The sequence below is a fragment of the Stomoxys calcitrans genome, chromosome 5 (genome assembly GCF_963082655.1).
Source record: "Stomoxys calcitrans chromosome 5, idStoCalc2.1, whole genome shotgun sequence".
Lineage (NCBI taxonomy): Eukaryota > Metazoa > Arthropoda > Insecta > Diptera > Muscidae > Stomoxys > Stomoxys calcitrans.
In genome coordinates this window covers 38,227,237-38,244,601 of record NC_081556.1, presented here as the reverse complement: position 1 = coordinate 38,244,601, position 17,365 = coordinate 38,227,237, and the positions used below count along the sequence as shown (strand labels likewise).

Genomic DNA, 17,365 nt, shown 5'->3' with positions numbered 1-17,365 from the left:
ATTCTATAAAGAAAAATCTTTTATTTTCTATCTTTTCGAAACGAATTAATATAAACAAATGTTCGCCTTAATTCGATTTATTTAGGTACTCTTTTTCAGAGCTGTCCAATCTGGTTCATGTGTGCAAATAAAAAGTTTGATTTGTAGAGTTTTTTTATCTTTAAACCATTAACAAATTCGATATTTTCCAAACTTTTTAAACGAATTGATATAGGCATATGTTAGCCTAACATAGTTTTATTTAGGTGTTCCCTTTCGGGTTTATTAAGCCTCCTTTATGTGTGCAAGCAAAAAGTCAGATTTTGAAATTTTTCAGTAGTAGATCTTGAAAAATGTTGTAATTTTCCAAAATTTTTAGACGAATTAAAAAAATATATGAATTGATATACATAAGAGTTAGCCTAACTTTGGTTTATTTATGAGCTCCCTTTCAGATTTATTAAGCCTCCTTTATGTGTGCAAGCAAAAAGTTAGATTTTTAAAATTTCATATTGTAGACCTTAACAAATTTGTAATTTGTTAAAATTTTTAGACGAATTGATATGGCCATTTGTGAGCCATTATTAGCTTTATACAAATGCTCTTATTTTAAACAAATAAATGCTATTCATGTGTGCATTCAAAAAGTTTGATTTTGAGGGGTTTGTTTTTATCAACTTCATAACTTTGACAAATCTTTTATTTTCTAACTTTTCGAAACGAATTGATATGAACTTCTTTATACCCTAGTTAGAATTACTTATGTGCCTTTTTTCAGAGCTTTCAAATCTCGTCCATGTGTGCAAGCAAAATGTTTGATTTTTAGACTTTTTTGAGCAACTTTATGCTATTAAAAAATCTTTTATTTTCTATAAATGTGAAACGAATTGATATTAACATGTTTTAGACTTCTTAAGTGTTATTTGGATGTTGTTTTTCAAACAAATCTAGCTTTATTGACGTGTGCATACATAAATTGGAGTTTTAGTGGTTTTATGTTAACTTTACACAAAGTTTATTTCTTAAATTTCGAAACGAATTGATATAAGGATATTTAAGGACCATTTTGTTCTAGTATGATGCGCCTTTTCAGAATAATTAAATTTTATTTATGTGTGCAATCAAAAAGTATTAGTTGTAGTAATATTTTATATCAAATCTAATTGTAATGAGTATGCAAAAGGTTTTAAGAATTATGTCTAAATGCAAATTGTAAACATTTCATTAAAGGACAGAGGACGTATTTCTCACATATTTCCGAATATCGTTTCTAATATTGGCCAATCTGGGTCTTAATAAGAGTGAAATAAAAACTTATTCAAGGTTAATTGTCTTTAGTTATCTTCAGTCTGGCGCCATTTCTATGCCAGTTGATATGACATCTACATGGCATAGATTTTTAATCAAAAACTTTCCTATTGTTTTTGCTTCTTATTCGTTCTATTCATCGCTGCCTCCTTCAATAACAATTCCATGAAATGTCTTTTTTTTTAAAGCTACCATAAAAATTTCAATTATCCATGTGAAATTTGTTCCAACTGCCATTTGGCAAGATTCAATTGCCATTTGGTGGTTATGGTTGTTTAATTAATTTTTTCCAATTCCACAAAAGTTCTTCTGCGAGTTCTATTGTCTGTAGTGGTAGATGGACCCTCGCTATCTAGTTTTAGAGTATCTTGCCCTGTTGCTGCGGTCATGTAATATGATACTTTTTTTTTTACGAACGCATACCTTTTGTCTAATGAACATGCTATCATTTCTAGGATCATGAGCTTTGCTGGTGGAGTCTAACCGGGGGGGGGGGGGGGGGGGGGGGGTATAAGAGGCAAGGGAATATAATTGATATGTAATTATGTGGTCGTTTTCATGAGAATGTATGGTAATGAAGCTGATACTGCTGCTGTCGCTGTGCTACTAACATTGATTACGATGATGAAGATGTTATTTATGGGTGATGGGGACGGGTATGGAAAGCATTTCAAATGAGCATTGCCTTTTGTCCTATTAGTCCTTGCTACTGCTGCTGTTGCTGCTGTGTGGATGAATAAATGTTCTTGATTGTGTGTTTTGCATATTGATTAGATGCCAGAGCAAACAGGGACTTGGGTATTGTCAGGGACACGAAAACAAGACTCGAGCATTGAGGGCAGAATTTTCATTAGAAAAAAAGCCCGTCATACCTACACATCAGCAGTTTTGATACTTGCTCAAATGGTTATGTTACTACCCCCCATTGAAAGTTTTTGTTTTTTGAATCTTTTCAATTTTGGGTTCTATGCTTGTTTTTCAATTTCTAGGGCTTTAGAAAAAACTAAAATCTATTAGAATTCTTGGCATTTTTGGTGCCCTTATGCAAGTTCTACAATTTGTGGTGTCAAACCCTCACATTTTTGTATTACTCCCATTTGGAGAAAAGTCTACATCACTTGCTGTGTAGTACATTATCATTGACAGTTGGACAAATAGACTTTTGGGCGCATAGGTGGCGAGCAGAGACCTTGTATGGACTTTGTTATATGTTGCATTTAATGCCATTCTAATGACGGCTTGACTGGGTAAAATGTCGTACAAGAGCTTTATGCGTTTTTTTTTCTGTATGCAGCCACAGGCCGAGACAAGTAGACGGTCGGACGGACAAACCTATTTAAAAACGCTAACGCATAGCGCATCGTTTTTTTTTTTTTTTGATTTTTTTTGTTGTCGTTTTCTATGGTCTTTGTACGTGCTGGAAAATTAAAGTAAAATTATATTATTTAAACGTGATTATCAAAAGACATGCAATGCCACCCATATTGACACCAGTAGCAGTAGTAGCAGCACCAGCAACAACAAAACAATACTTAAACACTTGTTTTCAGAGTGTTTTGTTGTTTTTTTTTTTTTGTTATGGTTGGAAAAAAATAAAGGGGAGAACGGGTGACTTCTCCGCCCATTCATGTAGGAGAATACCAAGTTGTCGTACAAATTGCTTTTTATGTAGTCAAAAAGAAAAAAAGAGAACTACACAAAAATAATGATTGAATTTTTGTTTTTGTACTTTGGACTGTATTGAATAATTTCATTTTTTTGACAGGTAATTCGAAAAATCTCCATTTTTATATGGTTTATATGGCTTACAAAACTCCGCCTTTGGCAAAATTTGCGTCATTTGCTAAATTGTTAAAGTAGTTTATTAGATAATAGCAAGCTAGGAAAGTTAAGGTTTATTATTTAATAAAAAAACTGAAAAGTTTTATGAATGAATTATCCATTCAGAAGGCGGGATGGGGATGTAAAAATGTTTGGGAGTATCAAACTGCACATAAATGATTTCAACATATGCTGTTTGAATAGGAATTTAATTAAAATTTCATTGAAAAAACAGTTAAAATAGCTTGCCCCTAGTTGTGCGCCATTAATAATAAAGGTATATATGGAACGATAATCCTTTAATGCCTAAAGAAAATGCTTTTTGTTTAAGAAGTTTAGTAAAATATCTATAAAAAATTACAAAAAAGCTTGCCCCTAGTTGGGCGCCATTAATAATAGAGGTATATATGGAACGATAATCCTTTAATACCTAAAGAAAATGATTTTTGTTTAAGAATTTTAGTAAAATATCTATAAAAAATTACAAAAATGTAGCGCCCCTAGTTGGGCGCCAATTATGGAATTTGTTCTAAGGTGTGTTCTATGCTTAAATAAATTAATAAAATGCTTCCTTTTTGAGTTTTTTTTATAAACCTACGAAAATGACATTGAAATGTCTGGACCCTAGTTGGGCGCCAGTAATAAAAAAGATAAATGCTATTTTTGACTTACAACGACTTTAGGGTATGCTTTATGATGAACAATGTAACTAAGATTTCACAAAAAAAATGCATAAATATGACTCGTAATCTATAGATATTGGTTTATGGCTTGTACCATGAAAAAAGTATGTCCCTAGTTGGGCGCCAATTATTGAACATGTGGAAAAAGTGTTTATATGTGTTGTGTTCAATCTTAAATTAATTTTGAAAATGCTTTTTGATTAGAAATTTCAGTAAAATTTTGCAAAAGAGGGCACAAAATATTTCGCCCTAGTTGGGCGCCAATTAAAGAAAATTATGTACGTTGCGTATTTTCCTTAAATAACTTCGAAAAAGTATTTCTCGAAAATATTGCAAAAATTAGTTCAACAGTATTTTGCCCCCTAGTCGGGTGTCAAATATATTTGCAAAAAATTCTCCTAATTCAAGCACTTCTTTAATAAATTAAAAAATTGGGTAAAAAAGGTCACGCCCCTAGTTGGGTTCCACTTATAGGAAACAATATTTGGTAGATGTAATCTAAAATGATATTTCCAAATGTTGCTTGATTAAGTTTATCACTAGGAGTTTCCAAAATCAACTAAAAATATATGGCCCCTAGTTGGGCGCCAATAATAAAAACGATAAGTACTATTTTTGACTTAGACTTACTTTAGGATGTGCTTTGTGATTAACGAATGTTGCTAAGATTTTACAAAAATTGCATGAATATGCCTCGTCATTTAAAGATATTGGATTATGTCCCTAGTTGGGCGCCAATTATAGAAAATTATGTACGTTGCGTATTTTCCTTAAATAACTTAGAATTAAATATTCTTCTTGATTGAGATTTTCTCAAAAATATTGCAAAAATTATTCCAAGGGTATTGCCCCCAGTCGGGTGCCAAGGCGCCCAACTAAGTTGGGAGCCAATAATTGAATATGTGGAATATATGGAGTGTTTAACCTTAAATTCAGTTTGAAAATGCTTTTTGTAAGATTCTACAGAAATGACACGCCCCTAGTTGGGCGCCAATTATAGAAAATGTTCTATATTGTATTTTTGCTTTAAATGTTCAGATTCAAATGCTTCCAGATGAAGAATTCCTCTTGAAAAATTGTAAAAAATTGTTCCAAAGGGTTTTGACCCCAGTCGGTCGCCAAATCTATGGGCTTTTTTTTTCTTAAATAAGTTGAAAAAATTATCCTTTATAATGAGCGTTTTTAACTTGCAAAAATGATTGGAAAATATTTCGCCCCTAGTTGGGCGCCAATTACAGGGAACGATATTTTGGTATAAGTAACCTAAAATGAGTTAACCAAATGCTGCTTCATTTAGTCAATCACTAAGAGGTTCCAAAAGCATCACAAGAAAAAAAAATACCTGGACCCTAGTTGGGCGCCATTTATAAAATAAAAAAAATATAAAAAATACATCTTTTTTTATTTTTATTGAAATAAAAAAAGTTAAAGATTAAAATTAAAAGTAAATAAAAATATGTTTTGCAATGTTATTAAAAGTTAGTAAATATATCATGCCCCTAGTTGGGCGCCACTTGTAGCATATGATATTAATAGCAATTGAAATATGATTTTTGGATTCTTTAGATATTTTTCTCGAAAAGTAGGTTTTTTGTAGGCTTTTATGCTAGTAAAAAGTAAAAAGTTCAATTGGTTGGGCGCCAGTTTTCAAAAAATATTCACTTTTCGAAATGTTAGAAAATTTGTTTAAGAAAATGATTTGTGGGCTTGTAGGCACAAATTTTGAAGATTTCTTTTAATGCTTTTACATATTGGGTTAATCGCTTACATACAAATTTATTGTAGTTGGGCGCCAGTTTTCAAATAATTTTTTCCATATAGAAATCAGGTATTAAAAACCAAGTTTTATAAACACATCAATTTTATTAAAAGAAAGAAAGATTTTCAGTGTAAAGATCTATAGTACCATGCCCCTAGTTGGGCGCCAATTACCTGTATGTTAGTTAATATTTTAGTTCTCCCTATTTTTAGCATTTTTAAAATTTTAAGTTTTTATTCTTACTTTTATTAAAAAAGGAACCCATTTTTGGTGGTTTACTTAATTATTCTAAACACAAGGAGGGTTCACACCATATGACCATTTATCGAAATTTATTTTTTGTAAATAAGATTCTCATTATGGTTTATTGGATGTTTCTTATTTTTTTTGGTTTTTCATTCAACAAAAAATCCTTTAAATAATTTAATTTGTATGCCTTTTTGGGGGTTTTGTATTACATCTCTATCTGCCCCTTTCCCGGCATTGTAATGAGATTTCTTATAACTCCCCATTAGATACTAAAGATTTATAGCATTTTTTTCTGCTTGCTGTTTGTTAACTGATTTTTTTCTTGCCGATTTTCCTCTTTGGCAGCATTCAAGCATTGAGTCTGAAAACAGAACATACACACAAACAACAAACAAAGTTCAGCACAAGGCCGATAGCGTAACAATCCAATTGAACTTTGAGCAGAATTTCAATTTGGCAAAATGATGCTGGCGAATGCATGAATGAATGACAAACCATGACCAAGATGATGACTTCCTTTTAGGGGGGGTTTTTGCACTTTTGGGGCTGAGTTGTATTTAGGAATTGCCAAAAAAAAAAGCCTTGCTACATGCCATTCCATAAGACTTAAAATAAGGGTCGCTTCAGTGTAATGCTATAATAAGAAAAAAACTCCTCTGTATTTGTGTGCTTGGCTTTGTTTGTTAAATGTGTGAATAAAATCAGTTGCTTGTCTCTGTGTAGGTATGCCGATTTATTTGAACTTTCTTGTGTCTTTGGATTTTTTTCCTTCTTCTTCCTCTGTATATGTGTGTGTGTGTAACTAGAATTTCTTTTTATTATATCTTAGAAAGAAGAACAGCAGAACTTTTTCAGGCAGACATAAATGCCTTAAGGCCGGTTTAGACATCATCCTTTTTGATGTTGTTGCTGTTGTTGTTAAAGTCCAACATGTACTGGTTCGTGTATTGTTCCTGTTTTTATTATACATTCAAATGGTATTTTGCTTGGGAACTTTTGTTTTATTGTGTAAGTGTGTTGGTGTGTGTGTGTGTGAATTCAATGCAGAAAAACCTTAAAAAGCAAGATGTTGTTGTATATGGCATATGGGTCCCAAAGTTTACCCTATGCGCCTTGTTTGCCAAACTCCTCGTAACATCATTGCCTCGTGGGCTTTTTTGGGGTTTTTTGTTTTGTTTTTGTTTTAGAAGAAACCATTCAAGCAGTCAGTCCCTTATCCTTTCTGCTACAACTCCTACTTTTGCTGCTGCTGGCAAAATTCCCATACTTGGCTTCAAAAAAAAAAAGAAAGATTTCAATGGTCAGGCCATTTCATTGGCCTGAACTGCTGGCTTTCCCTCATGTCTATGGCTATCATCGAAAGGTTTTGATGTTAGCATTTTATTGCCCTGCATTTGTATAGATAATGAGTTGACGATGAGTCGGTCGCTAGAATGTCCCAAGATAAAGGACCCTCAAATCAAACTAAAGTCATACTGGGCTTTTCGTTCGTTTAGTTTCTCTTCAGCTTGGGCAACTTTATTATGTCATAATATGAGTATCCTTTGAAAGTTTTTCTATGGGTTTTTGTTGCCATCACTGCACCATGGTTTGTGGCTTATATAAATAAAGTCGATGGCATGTGCTTCAGTATTTATGTTAGCCCCAAAACCTCCATTCATCGATTAAATGTGTAACCATTTGTCTGGCTGGCTTCATTATGGCCTTTTCGAAATGACCCCTTGAACTTTTGCCTAATCAATTTCCAATCGCTTGCATGCGTAGCCTATTTTGTATCTTGAAAATAATTATAGCTGTGCCGCAATTTGTAATGCGGCATTATCCTCATTTATATCAGTGTGGTTACCTGAACATGGTTTGTTTGTGCCATGTACTACCATGGACTTTTGGAAACCATCCAAAAAGTCCAAAAGTTTGTGTTTAGTTTTAATTGAAACGATATTAATAGGACTTCAATGAACACGTCACATTGAGCTGAGTTGCGTCATTGTATAAATTTGAAGAACGCGTGAGAAGAGAGGGGAAATGAAACGAAGTAACTAAAAAGGGGAGGAGTAGTATACGATTGTGGGCTTTTATAACTATAAACTATGGCCATGGATAACGAGGAAGGCAGAGAAATTGATTAGTGATATTAGAAGCACAAGTTAATTAACATGGTATTAGGAGGGTTCACATGAGTTAATTTTGTGAAGAGAATGACAAAAAAGAGAAGGATAAAATTTTAAATTAAAATTTTTCTCTTAATAAAAAAAGCCATTGGGAGGCCATCGTAGCGCAGAGGTTAGCATGTCCGCCTATGACGCTGAACGCCTGGGTTCGAATCCTGGCGAGACTATCCAAAAAAATTTTCAGCGGTGGTTTTCCCCTCCTAATGCTGGCAACATTTGTGAGGTACTATGCCATGTAAAACTTCTCTCCCAAGGGGTGTCGCACTGCGGCACGCCGTTCGGAGGCCCCTTATCATTGAGCTTAAACTTGAATCGAACTGCACTCATTGATATGTGAGAAGTTTGGCCCTGTTTCTTAGGGGAATGTTCATGGGCAAAATTTGCATTTGCATTGGGTGGGAGTATATGTAATGTTTCAAAAGACATAAGGTAGGTTCAGATGTTACAATATTTTAGTATTAACAAATAGAAAATCTTATATACCCTCCACCATGAATCGCATTTGTCAAGTTCTTTGCGCGCGTAACGCTTTTTAGGCAAACAGGGAAAAATGGATAAGAATTGTTATGCTATTGGAGATATAACGATTCGGACTATTGAATATTGAAGACCATCGTAGTAGTCATTGGGAAATATTTCAGTCCATTCGGATAAGAACTGCGCCTTGTAGAAGTTCAAGATGCATAATCGGGAGATCGGTTCATATGGGAGCTGTATCAGGCTATATATCGATTAAGACCATATTGGACGTGTATGTTGAATGTCAGGGGAGAGAATTGCGGCCTCTAGAGGCTTAAGAAATCAAGATCCCAGATCGGCTAATATATGACAGCTATATCAGATTATGGACCGATTTAAACCATACTTGGCGCAGTTGTTGGAAGTTATAGCAAACATGTTTGTGGACAGTTTCAGCCAAATTAAATAAGAATTGCGCCCTCTAGCGGCTTTAGAATTCAAGACCCAAGATCGGCTAATATATGACAGCTATATCAGATTATGGACCGATTTAAACCATACTTGGCGCAGTTGTTGGAAGTTATAGCAAACATGTTTGTGGACAGTTTCAGTCAATTTGGATGAGAATTGCGGCCTCTAGCGGCTCAAGAAGTCAAGACCCAAGATCGGTTTATATGGCAGCTATATCAGGTTATAGTTCGATTTGAACCATACTTAGCACAGTAGTTGGAAGTTATAATAAAACTCTTCGATCAAAATGTCAGCCAAATTGGACGAGAATAGCGCCCCCTATTGGCTCAAGAAGTCAATATCCAAAAGATCGGTTTATATCGTAGCTATATCAGGTTATGAACCGATTTAAACCACACTCCGCACAGTTGTTGGAAGTGATACCAAAACACCACGTGCAAAATTTCAGCCAAATCGGATAAGTATGGCGCCCTCTAGTGGCTCAAAAAGTCAAGATCTCTGATCGGTTTGAAAAAACTTTTTGAGAAATTTCCTATAAAAAAATTTTATAACAAATTTTTATAAAATTTTTCTATAAAAAATTTTTAGAAAATTTTCTATAAAAATATTTTAAGAAATTTTCTATAAAAAAATTGTACAAAATTTTTTATAAAAAAATTTTATAAATTTACAAAATATTTCTAAAATTCTTCTAAAAAACATTTAAGAAAGTTTCTATAAAAAAAATTTTAAAAATTTTCTATAAAAATATTTTTACAAATTTTTTTTTTTAAAAAATTTTACAAAATTATCTATGAAAACAAATTTACAAAATTTTTCTATAAAAAATTTTACATAATTTTCTAAAAATTTGAAATATTGACAAAATTTTCTAAAAAAATTAAATAAATTTTTAACAAAATATTGGGTTGCCCAAAAAGTAATTGCGGATTTTTTAAAAGATAGTAAATGCATTTTTAATAAAACTTAGAATGAACTTTAATCAAATATACTTTTTTTACACTTTTTTTCTAAAGCAAGCTAAAAGTAAAAGCTGATAACTGACAGAAGAAAGAATGCAATTACAGAGTCACAAGCTGTAAAAAAATTTGTCAACGCCGACTATATGAAAATTCCGCAATTACTTTTTGGGCAACCCAATATAAAATACATAAAAAATACAACATACATAGAAATTTATAAAAAACAAATTTTTGGCAAAAATTTCATACTAATAAATTTTGAAAAAATTTTCGATATTCGATAAGATTTTGAAAAAATTTTGTATACAAAAAATTATAAAAATATTTTAAAGGAAACAAATGAGTTTTTTTATAAAAATAAAATTTTAAATAAATTTTCTATATAAAGTAAATTCTGATAAATTTTTCGGAAAAAATAAAAATGTTGAGAAAATTTTTATGAAAAATATTAATTTTTAACCAAATATGTAGAAAAATTAGTTTAATTTTTTAGAAAAATAAAATTTTGAAAAAATTTTTTCAAAATTTTCAATTTTTTTTTCAAAATTTTTCAAAATTTTCACAAAAAAGATTTTTTCAAATTTTCCAAAAAAATTTTCAACAAATAATTTTTAAAATTTTTAAATCATTTTTTTTTTTCAAAATTTTATCCGTTTGTTTATTATTCATAGAGTCACTCTCGTTAAGTGGGTCATGGTTCATTGGTTTGGAACTAGGTCTTTTGGTTTATATTTCTACGTCATATCCTTAAACCACAAATCCAAAAAAAACATCGGCTAAAATTTTTCAAAATTTTTAAAAAAAAAAATTTTTTCTAAATTTTCAAAAAAAAAAAAATTTTCTAAATTTTTCAAATTTTTTTTTTTAAATGTAAAAAATTTTTTTTTTTGAAGTTTAAAAATTTTTTTTTTAGAGTTTTTAAAAAATATTTTTTTCAAAATTTTATCCGTTTGAAATTATTCACATAGTTACTCTCGTCAAGTGGGTCATGGTTCATGGGTTTGGAACTAGGTCTTTTGGTTTATATTTCTACGTCATAACCTTAAACCACAAAGCCAAGAAAAAAAAATCAGCTTACATTTTTTTGTAGTTTTTTTTTTCTGGCCTTATATTCTTCCAAAAACCTATTGTCCACAAAGAAATCATTTGATTTCCTTTGCAGTTTTCTGCTTGTTCTATTGTATTTCCCCTGCACAGTGTTAGTGGCTGGCTGACTTGGACCTTGTCAATTCTCCTCTTTCCCTGCCAAAAATACAAAAATTGACCATGGCACAAATTGTATGTCTAAGGCAAAATTGAAAAAAAAATGATAAGAATCGCATGAAATCACATTTTGTTTCCTTGCGGCACAATGGAGTGTGCCACATTTTTTCACAGTTCACGCTGGAGTGGCATTGCAAGGAAAGAAGGACGGACAAAAATTGCGAAACATGTGGATAAGTGTTAAAAAAAACCACCACCACCATCACCAGCACCAACACCATCATCATTACGAACAGCCTTGCAATTTTCATTGGCATTGTTGTGGAATGCCAATTTAAGCCCGAAAAAAAGCCAGCTAAGGCAAAAGGAGCTTGTCTGCTGCCACAATTTGTGTGCGAGTGTTTGGCTTTTTTTTTGGAATTCGCCAAAAATTTGCATTTTTTTTTTGTAGAGGAAAATGCCATAGATAAAGAGCCAGCCAAATATTGCAAAGTGGTGTTGTATCAAGAAGATTGAGATGTCTACTTGTTAAGATTCCATGATAAAATAACAAATGTCACCTGACTCCCAAGCACCAGGCACCAGCTTACAGAGCTCTTGAACACAAATCAAAAGTTTCTACGAGTGTGGGTCTTAGAGGAAAACCAAAAACCAAATAGAATTTAGCAGCATCGCATGGCATTCACATAGACGGCAGACGACAGACTAGAAGCCAAGAAGACGAAAAAGAAGAAGATAGAGGTTGGGCGGCTCATTAAAATTGCCAAAGACCTTGTTGGACCTCACATTTTATTATATTTGTCTTGGTCGAGGTCGAGACCAGTGGAGCTCTATATGGGGGTGTTTAGTTTTTTGTTCTTTACTCAATGGATAATCCCACGGAAATCCATACATAAGCCAACCCAGCCAGCCAAACCATTTCATTTCATTTTCATCCGTATCAGCACTTAATGAGGCTCTCATCGCAGACAGACACATTGTTTGCAGACAGACATCATCCTTTTGCTAGTGTGCGTGTGTGCGTGTGTGCGTTTTGGACTTTGGATAATTATACATATGAGAGAACACAACCACTACTAACATCTAAACTATTTGTGTGTTTGCACTAAGTGGATCGATCCACTCTTTCAGTTTCTTATTTCAATATCAAAGCGCCAACATCTTTGTGTAGAAAATGTATGCAACAACAACAACAAACAAATTCAATTGATATATGAACAAGTACTTTTGTATCTTGATGTGTTAACATGGCTTTAGCACACAGTGTCTAAGATTTACGTGTGGTGGTTTTCACACAAAACATCATTTAACTGCTTGGTGTTTTGTTGTTGTTAACGCATTTCTCAAGTACATTCAAACAACATTGAAATAAATAACAAATGACAAAAAAACTGGAAATTTTCTTTAAATTTATTAAACAAGAAAATTTGAAAACCACAAAATTGAGAATTATGTTAAGAGATGTTAACATTAACATAATAGGCGTTTGGCTTTTTAATGGTACAGCCATGGAGTCAAAGAGGAAAGATAAACCGAATATTTTGAATATTTATTGTTCAATGGTAATTAATTTAATTTTCTTAAAATTTTTGGAAAAATGACAAAATTTCCTTAAAAAGCAAAAAATTTAAAAAATTTGCTATAAAAGTGAAATTTTAACTAAATTTTCTATAAAAATTAGGTATTGACAAAATTTTTTATAAAAATGAAATTTTGAAAAAAATTCCTATAAAAATGAAATTTTGAAAAAATTTCCTATAAAAATGAAATTTTTAAAAAAAATCCTACAAAAATGAATTTTTGACGAGAAAGTTGCTATAAAGTCAACATTTTGTCAAAATTTTATTTTTTAGAGAGATCGGTTTATGGGAGAGCTATATCAGGCTATAGAACGATTTACACCATATTTGACACGTACGTTGGAGGTCATGGAAGAAGCCGTTGTACAACATTTTAGTCAAATCGGATAACAATTGCGCCCTCTAGACGCTCAAGAAGTCAAGATCCCAGATCGGTTTATATGGCAGCTATATCAGGTTATGGACCGACTTGAACCCTATTTGGCACAGTTGTTAAAGGTCATAACAAAACACTTCATTCAAAATTTCAGACAAATCGGATAAGAATTACGCTCTCTGGAGGCTCAATAAGTCGAGATCCCAGATCGCTTTATATGACAGCTATATCAGGTTATGGACCGATTTGGACTTTATTTGGCACATTTGTTAAAGGTCATAACAAAACACTTCATTCAAAATTTCAGACAAATCGGATAAGAATAACGCTCTCTAGAGGCTCAAGAAGTCAAGATGCCAGATCGGTTTATATGGCAGCTATGTCAGGTTATGGACCGATTTAAACCCTATTTGGTACAGTTTTTGGAAATCACAACAAAACATATCATGCAAAATTTCAGCCAATTCGAATAGGAATTGCGCCATCTAGAGGCTCAGGAAGTCAAGACCCCGAATCGGTTTATATGGCAGCTATATCAGGTTATGGACCGATTTGGACCCTATTTGGCACAGTTGTTAAAGGTCATAACAAAACACCTCATGCAAAATTTTAGAAAAAATGGGATAAGAATTGCGCCCTCTAGAGGCTCAAGAAGTCAAGACCCCAGATCGGTTTATATGGCAGCTATATCAGGATATGGACCGATTTAAACCCTATTTGGTACAGTTTTTGGAAATCACAACAAAACATATCATGCAAAATTTCAGCCAAATCGAATAGGCATTGCGCCCTCTAGAGGCTCAGGATATCAAATATGGACCGATATAGCCCATTTAGAATCCCAACTGACCTACACTAAAAAGAAGTATTTGAGCAAAATTTCAAGCGGCTGATTTACTCCTTCGAAAGTTAGCGTGTTTTCGGAAGTCAGACGGACGGACGGACAGTCGGGCGGACATAGCTAGATCGACTTAAAATGTCATGACGATCAAGAAAGGTTTAGCGAGAGAAGAGTAAAAATTTGTCCATGAACATTCCATTAAAGACCAGGTGCTAACTTCTCTCATATCAAAGAATGCTGTCCGATTCATGTTCAAGCTCAAGACCTCCTCTTTATAGTTGAGTCTTAACGGCATTACGCAGTGCCACACCTCTATGGGAAGAAGTTTTGTACATGACTTCTATGCAGGGCATTGTACCTTCCAAATGTCGCCACCATTAGGAGGGGATAACCACTACTTAAAATTTTCAACATGTTCTCGCCATGATTTAAACTTCGTTTAACGTTTAGCATCATTGGCGTACTTACTTACCTCTGAGCTTCAATGACACGAATTCGATATCCACCTTTGGAGGTGAAATGACCCCATCTTAAAACTCTACCAAAATAGGACTTATATATCGACCATTGCAATAAAGGGCTCAAATAAAAGGTATAAAAGCGTTAAAGAAGGCGCTGCGGAGTGGGCCTGGTATTTTCTATAAATATGAATTTTTTTTTTTAAATTATGGTAAAATTTCCTATAAAAATTAAATTTTGACAAAATTTCAAAATGGAATTTCTACAAAATTTCCCATAAATAAGAAATTTTAACAAAATTTCCTATAAAAATTGAATTTTTTCCAAATTTCTTATAAAAATGAAATTTTGACAAAATTTTCTATAAAAATTAAATTTTTTCAAAATTTCCTATAAAAATTAAATTTTTTCAAAATTTCCTATAAAAATGAAATTTTGACAAAATTTCCTATAAAAATTAAATTTTGACATTTCCTATGAAAATGAAATTTTGACAAAATTTTCTATACTAATTAAATTTTTTTGAAATTTTATTTTGAAATTTTGACAAAATTTCCTATAAAAATTTAATTTTTTCAAAGTTTCCTGTAAACATGAAATTTTTACAAAATTTCCTTTAAAAATTAAATTTTGACAAAATTTCCTATAAAAATTAAATTTTTTCAAAATTTCCTATAAAAATGAAATTTTGACAAAATTTCCTATAAAAATTAAATTTTGACATTTCCTATGAAAATGAAATTTTGACAAAATTTTCTATACTAATTAAATTTTTTTGAAATTTTATTTTGAAATTTTGACAAAATTTCCTATAAAAATTTAATTTTTTCAAAGTTTCCTGTAAACATGAAATTTTTACAAAATTTCCTATAAAAATAAATTTTTTACAAAATTTCCTATAAAAATAAAATTTTGACAAAATTTATTTTTTTCAAAGTTTCCTGTAAAAATGAAATTTTTACAAAATTTCCTATAAAAATGAAATTTTGAAAAAATTTTCTATAAAATGAAATTTTTACAAAATTTCCTATAAAAATTAAATTTTGACAAAATTTCCTATAAAAATTGAATTTTTTCAAAATTTCCTATAAAAATTAAATTTTGACAAAATTTCTTATTAAAATTAAATTTTGACAAAATTTCGTATAAAAATTTAATTTTATTAAAGTTTCCTGTAAAAAATTAAATTCCTATAAACATGAAATTTTGACAAAATTTCCTATAAAAATAAAATGTTTACAAAATTTCCTATAAAAATGAAATTTAGACAAAGTTTCCTATAAAAATTTAATTTTTTCAAAATTTCCTATAAAATGAAATTTTTACAAAATTTCCTAAAAAAATTAAATTTTGTCAAAATTTCATTTAGAAATTTCCTATAAAAATTTAAGTTTTCAAAGTATCCTGTAAAAATGAAATTTTTACAAAATTTCCTGTAAAAATGAAGTTTTTTACAAAGTTTCCTATAAAAATAAATTTTTTACAAAATTTCCTATAAAAATTAAATTTTGACAAAATTTCCTATAAAAATTTTATTTTTTAAAAATTTCATGTAAAATTAAAATTTTTACAAAATTCCTATAAAAATGAATGTTTAACAAAATTTGCTACAAAAACTGTATTCTGATAAAATTTTCTTTTAAAATTAAAATTTTAAAAAAAGATTTAATTTTTTTTTTTTAATTTATCAAAATTTCTTCTCATACGAATTTAATTTTTAAAAAAAGTCCTTTATTGATTGCTTTTAAAGTTTTTTCAACATTTTTTATATATTAAGTAAAATTTTTCAAAATTTCCCATAAAATGTATTTTATGACAAAATTTCCATAAAGTTTTCTTCTTCTTCTTCTTTTTTCCTTATAACACCCAATTTAATATCTCTGCCCTATAAATCATTATGGATTAATTAAAATAATTTTGTCACCAGCATGAATATGCAAAACAATTGCAGCTGTGAAGCTTAACAAAATTCAATTTTAATGACTTTATCACAGCGCCATCTATAGGGGGGAATTGCATAATAACAATAAATCTTTTAACTTAAATGAGCTGAGAAAAAAACTAAAACACCCAATAACTGAGCAAGGAATGATTGCAACATATGGCAGCTTTAAAAACAAAATCAAGGTGTGGGTTTTGTCGCCATGATTTATGCAAATTTTAATGTGCTATAATTTTGAGCTTTGCTGTGACATAACAAATAATTGACAATCTAAGTCAAATAATTATTGGTATTAAATGGATGGAGCGTTAGAGGGGTGGTTTATGGGGGAGAGGGAAAAGACGCTTAGAGAAAAATGGTTGTTTAATTAAATAAATTCAAAGCACGATAGTTTGTAGGCAAGGTTTTGAATGATTTTTAATGCTTAAACGCTTCGGACAGACAACCCAAGTGAGTTGGGCGAAACAAATGTTTAAACGGTTTTTTATGGAAATTTTCAAATTTAAACTTGCCAGACGGCGGCATTTACTTTAAACTGTTTTTTTTTTGTATTTTCTAAATTATATTTAATATAAATAATACTAATCATATTAAGTAAAGGTATTTATTTAAATTTATAGCATTTTTGTTAAATATTCAACGCTCACGTTTTTAGGTTTTTTTTTACGATTTTTGATATCTTAGTAACAGAGTATGTCTGGTGTTGGTTTTTTTTTCAATTTTTTTCTGAGGGTGTGTTTTGTTTGCTATCGCAGCCAAATGATCGTCTGATTGGCTTGTTCCGCTTCATACATGCCTGGGTCGCATGGCAGCTCCCCACTCATATGTGTGTGCCATTTTTCGTTTTGTTTTCTTAAACATTTATGGACATTTATTATTGGCCATAAATAGTCGGTTTATTGTTAATTATATGTAATTTGTATAAATGTTCATTGTGAGTTTGTTTCTTAATTGTTTATTGTTGTTTTTTTTTTCTTTCTGTTTAATTACAGGTTACCACAGTTTACACTCAATGCCAGGATTATTTTTACTATAATAGTGAGTATTGTCAAATTTGTTATTAAAAAAACTTAAAATGAATTTTATATTGAAGTTGATGGGG

The 17,365-nt window shown here is 31.0% G+C and overlaps 1 protein-coding gene across 1 annotated transcript in view; it reads left to right on the top strand.

Annotated features, from left to right (window-relative positions):
- Positions 1–17,365, top strand: part of LOC106082389 (GATA zinc finger domain-containing protein 14) — a 74,251-nt gene that overhangs the window by 35,549 nt on the left and 21,337 nt on the right. Inside the window, exon 2 of the mRNA XM_059369731.1 lies at positions 17,256–17,301. Coding sequence (XP_059225714.1) covers positions 17,256–17,301 — 46 coding nt within the window. The remainder of the gene's footprint in view (positions 1–17,255; positions 17,302–17,365) is intronic.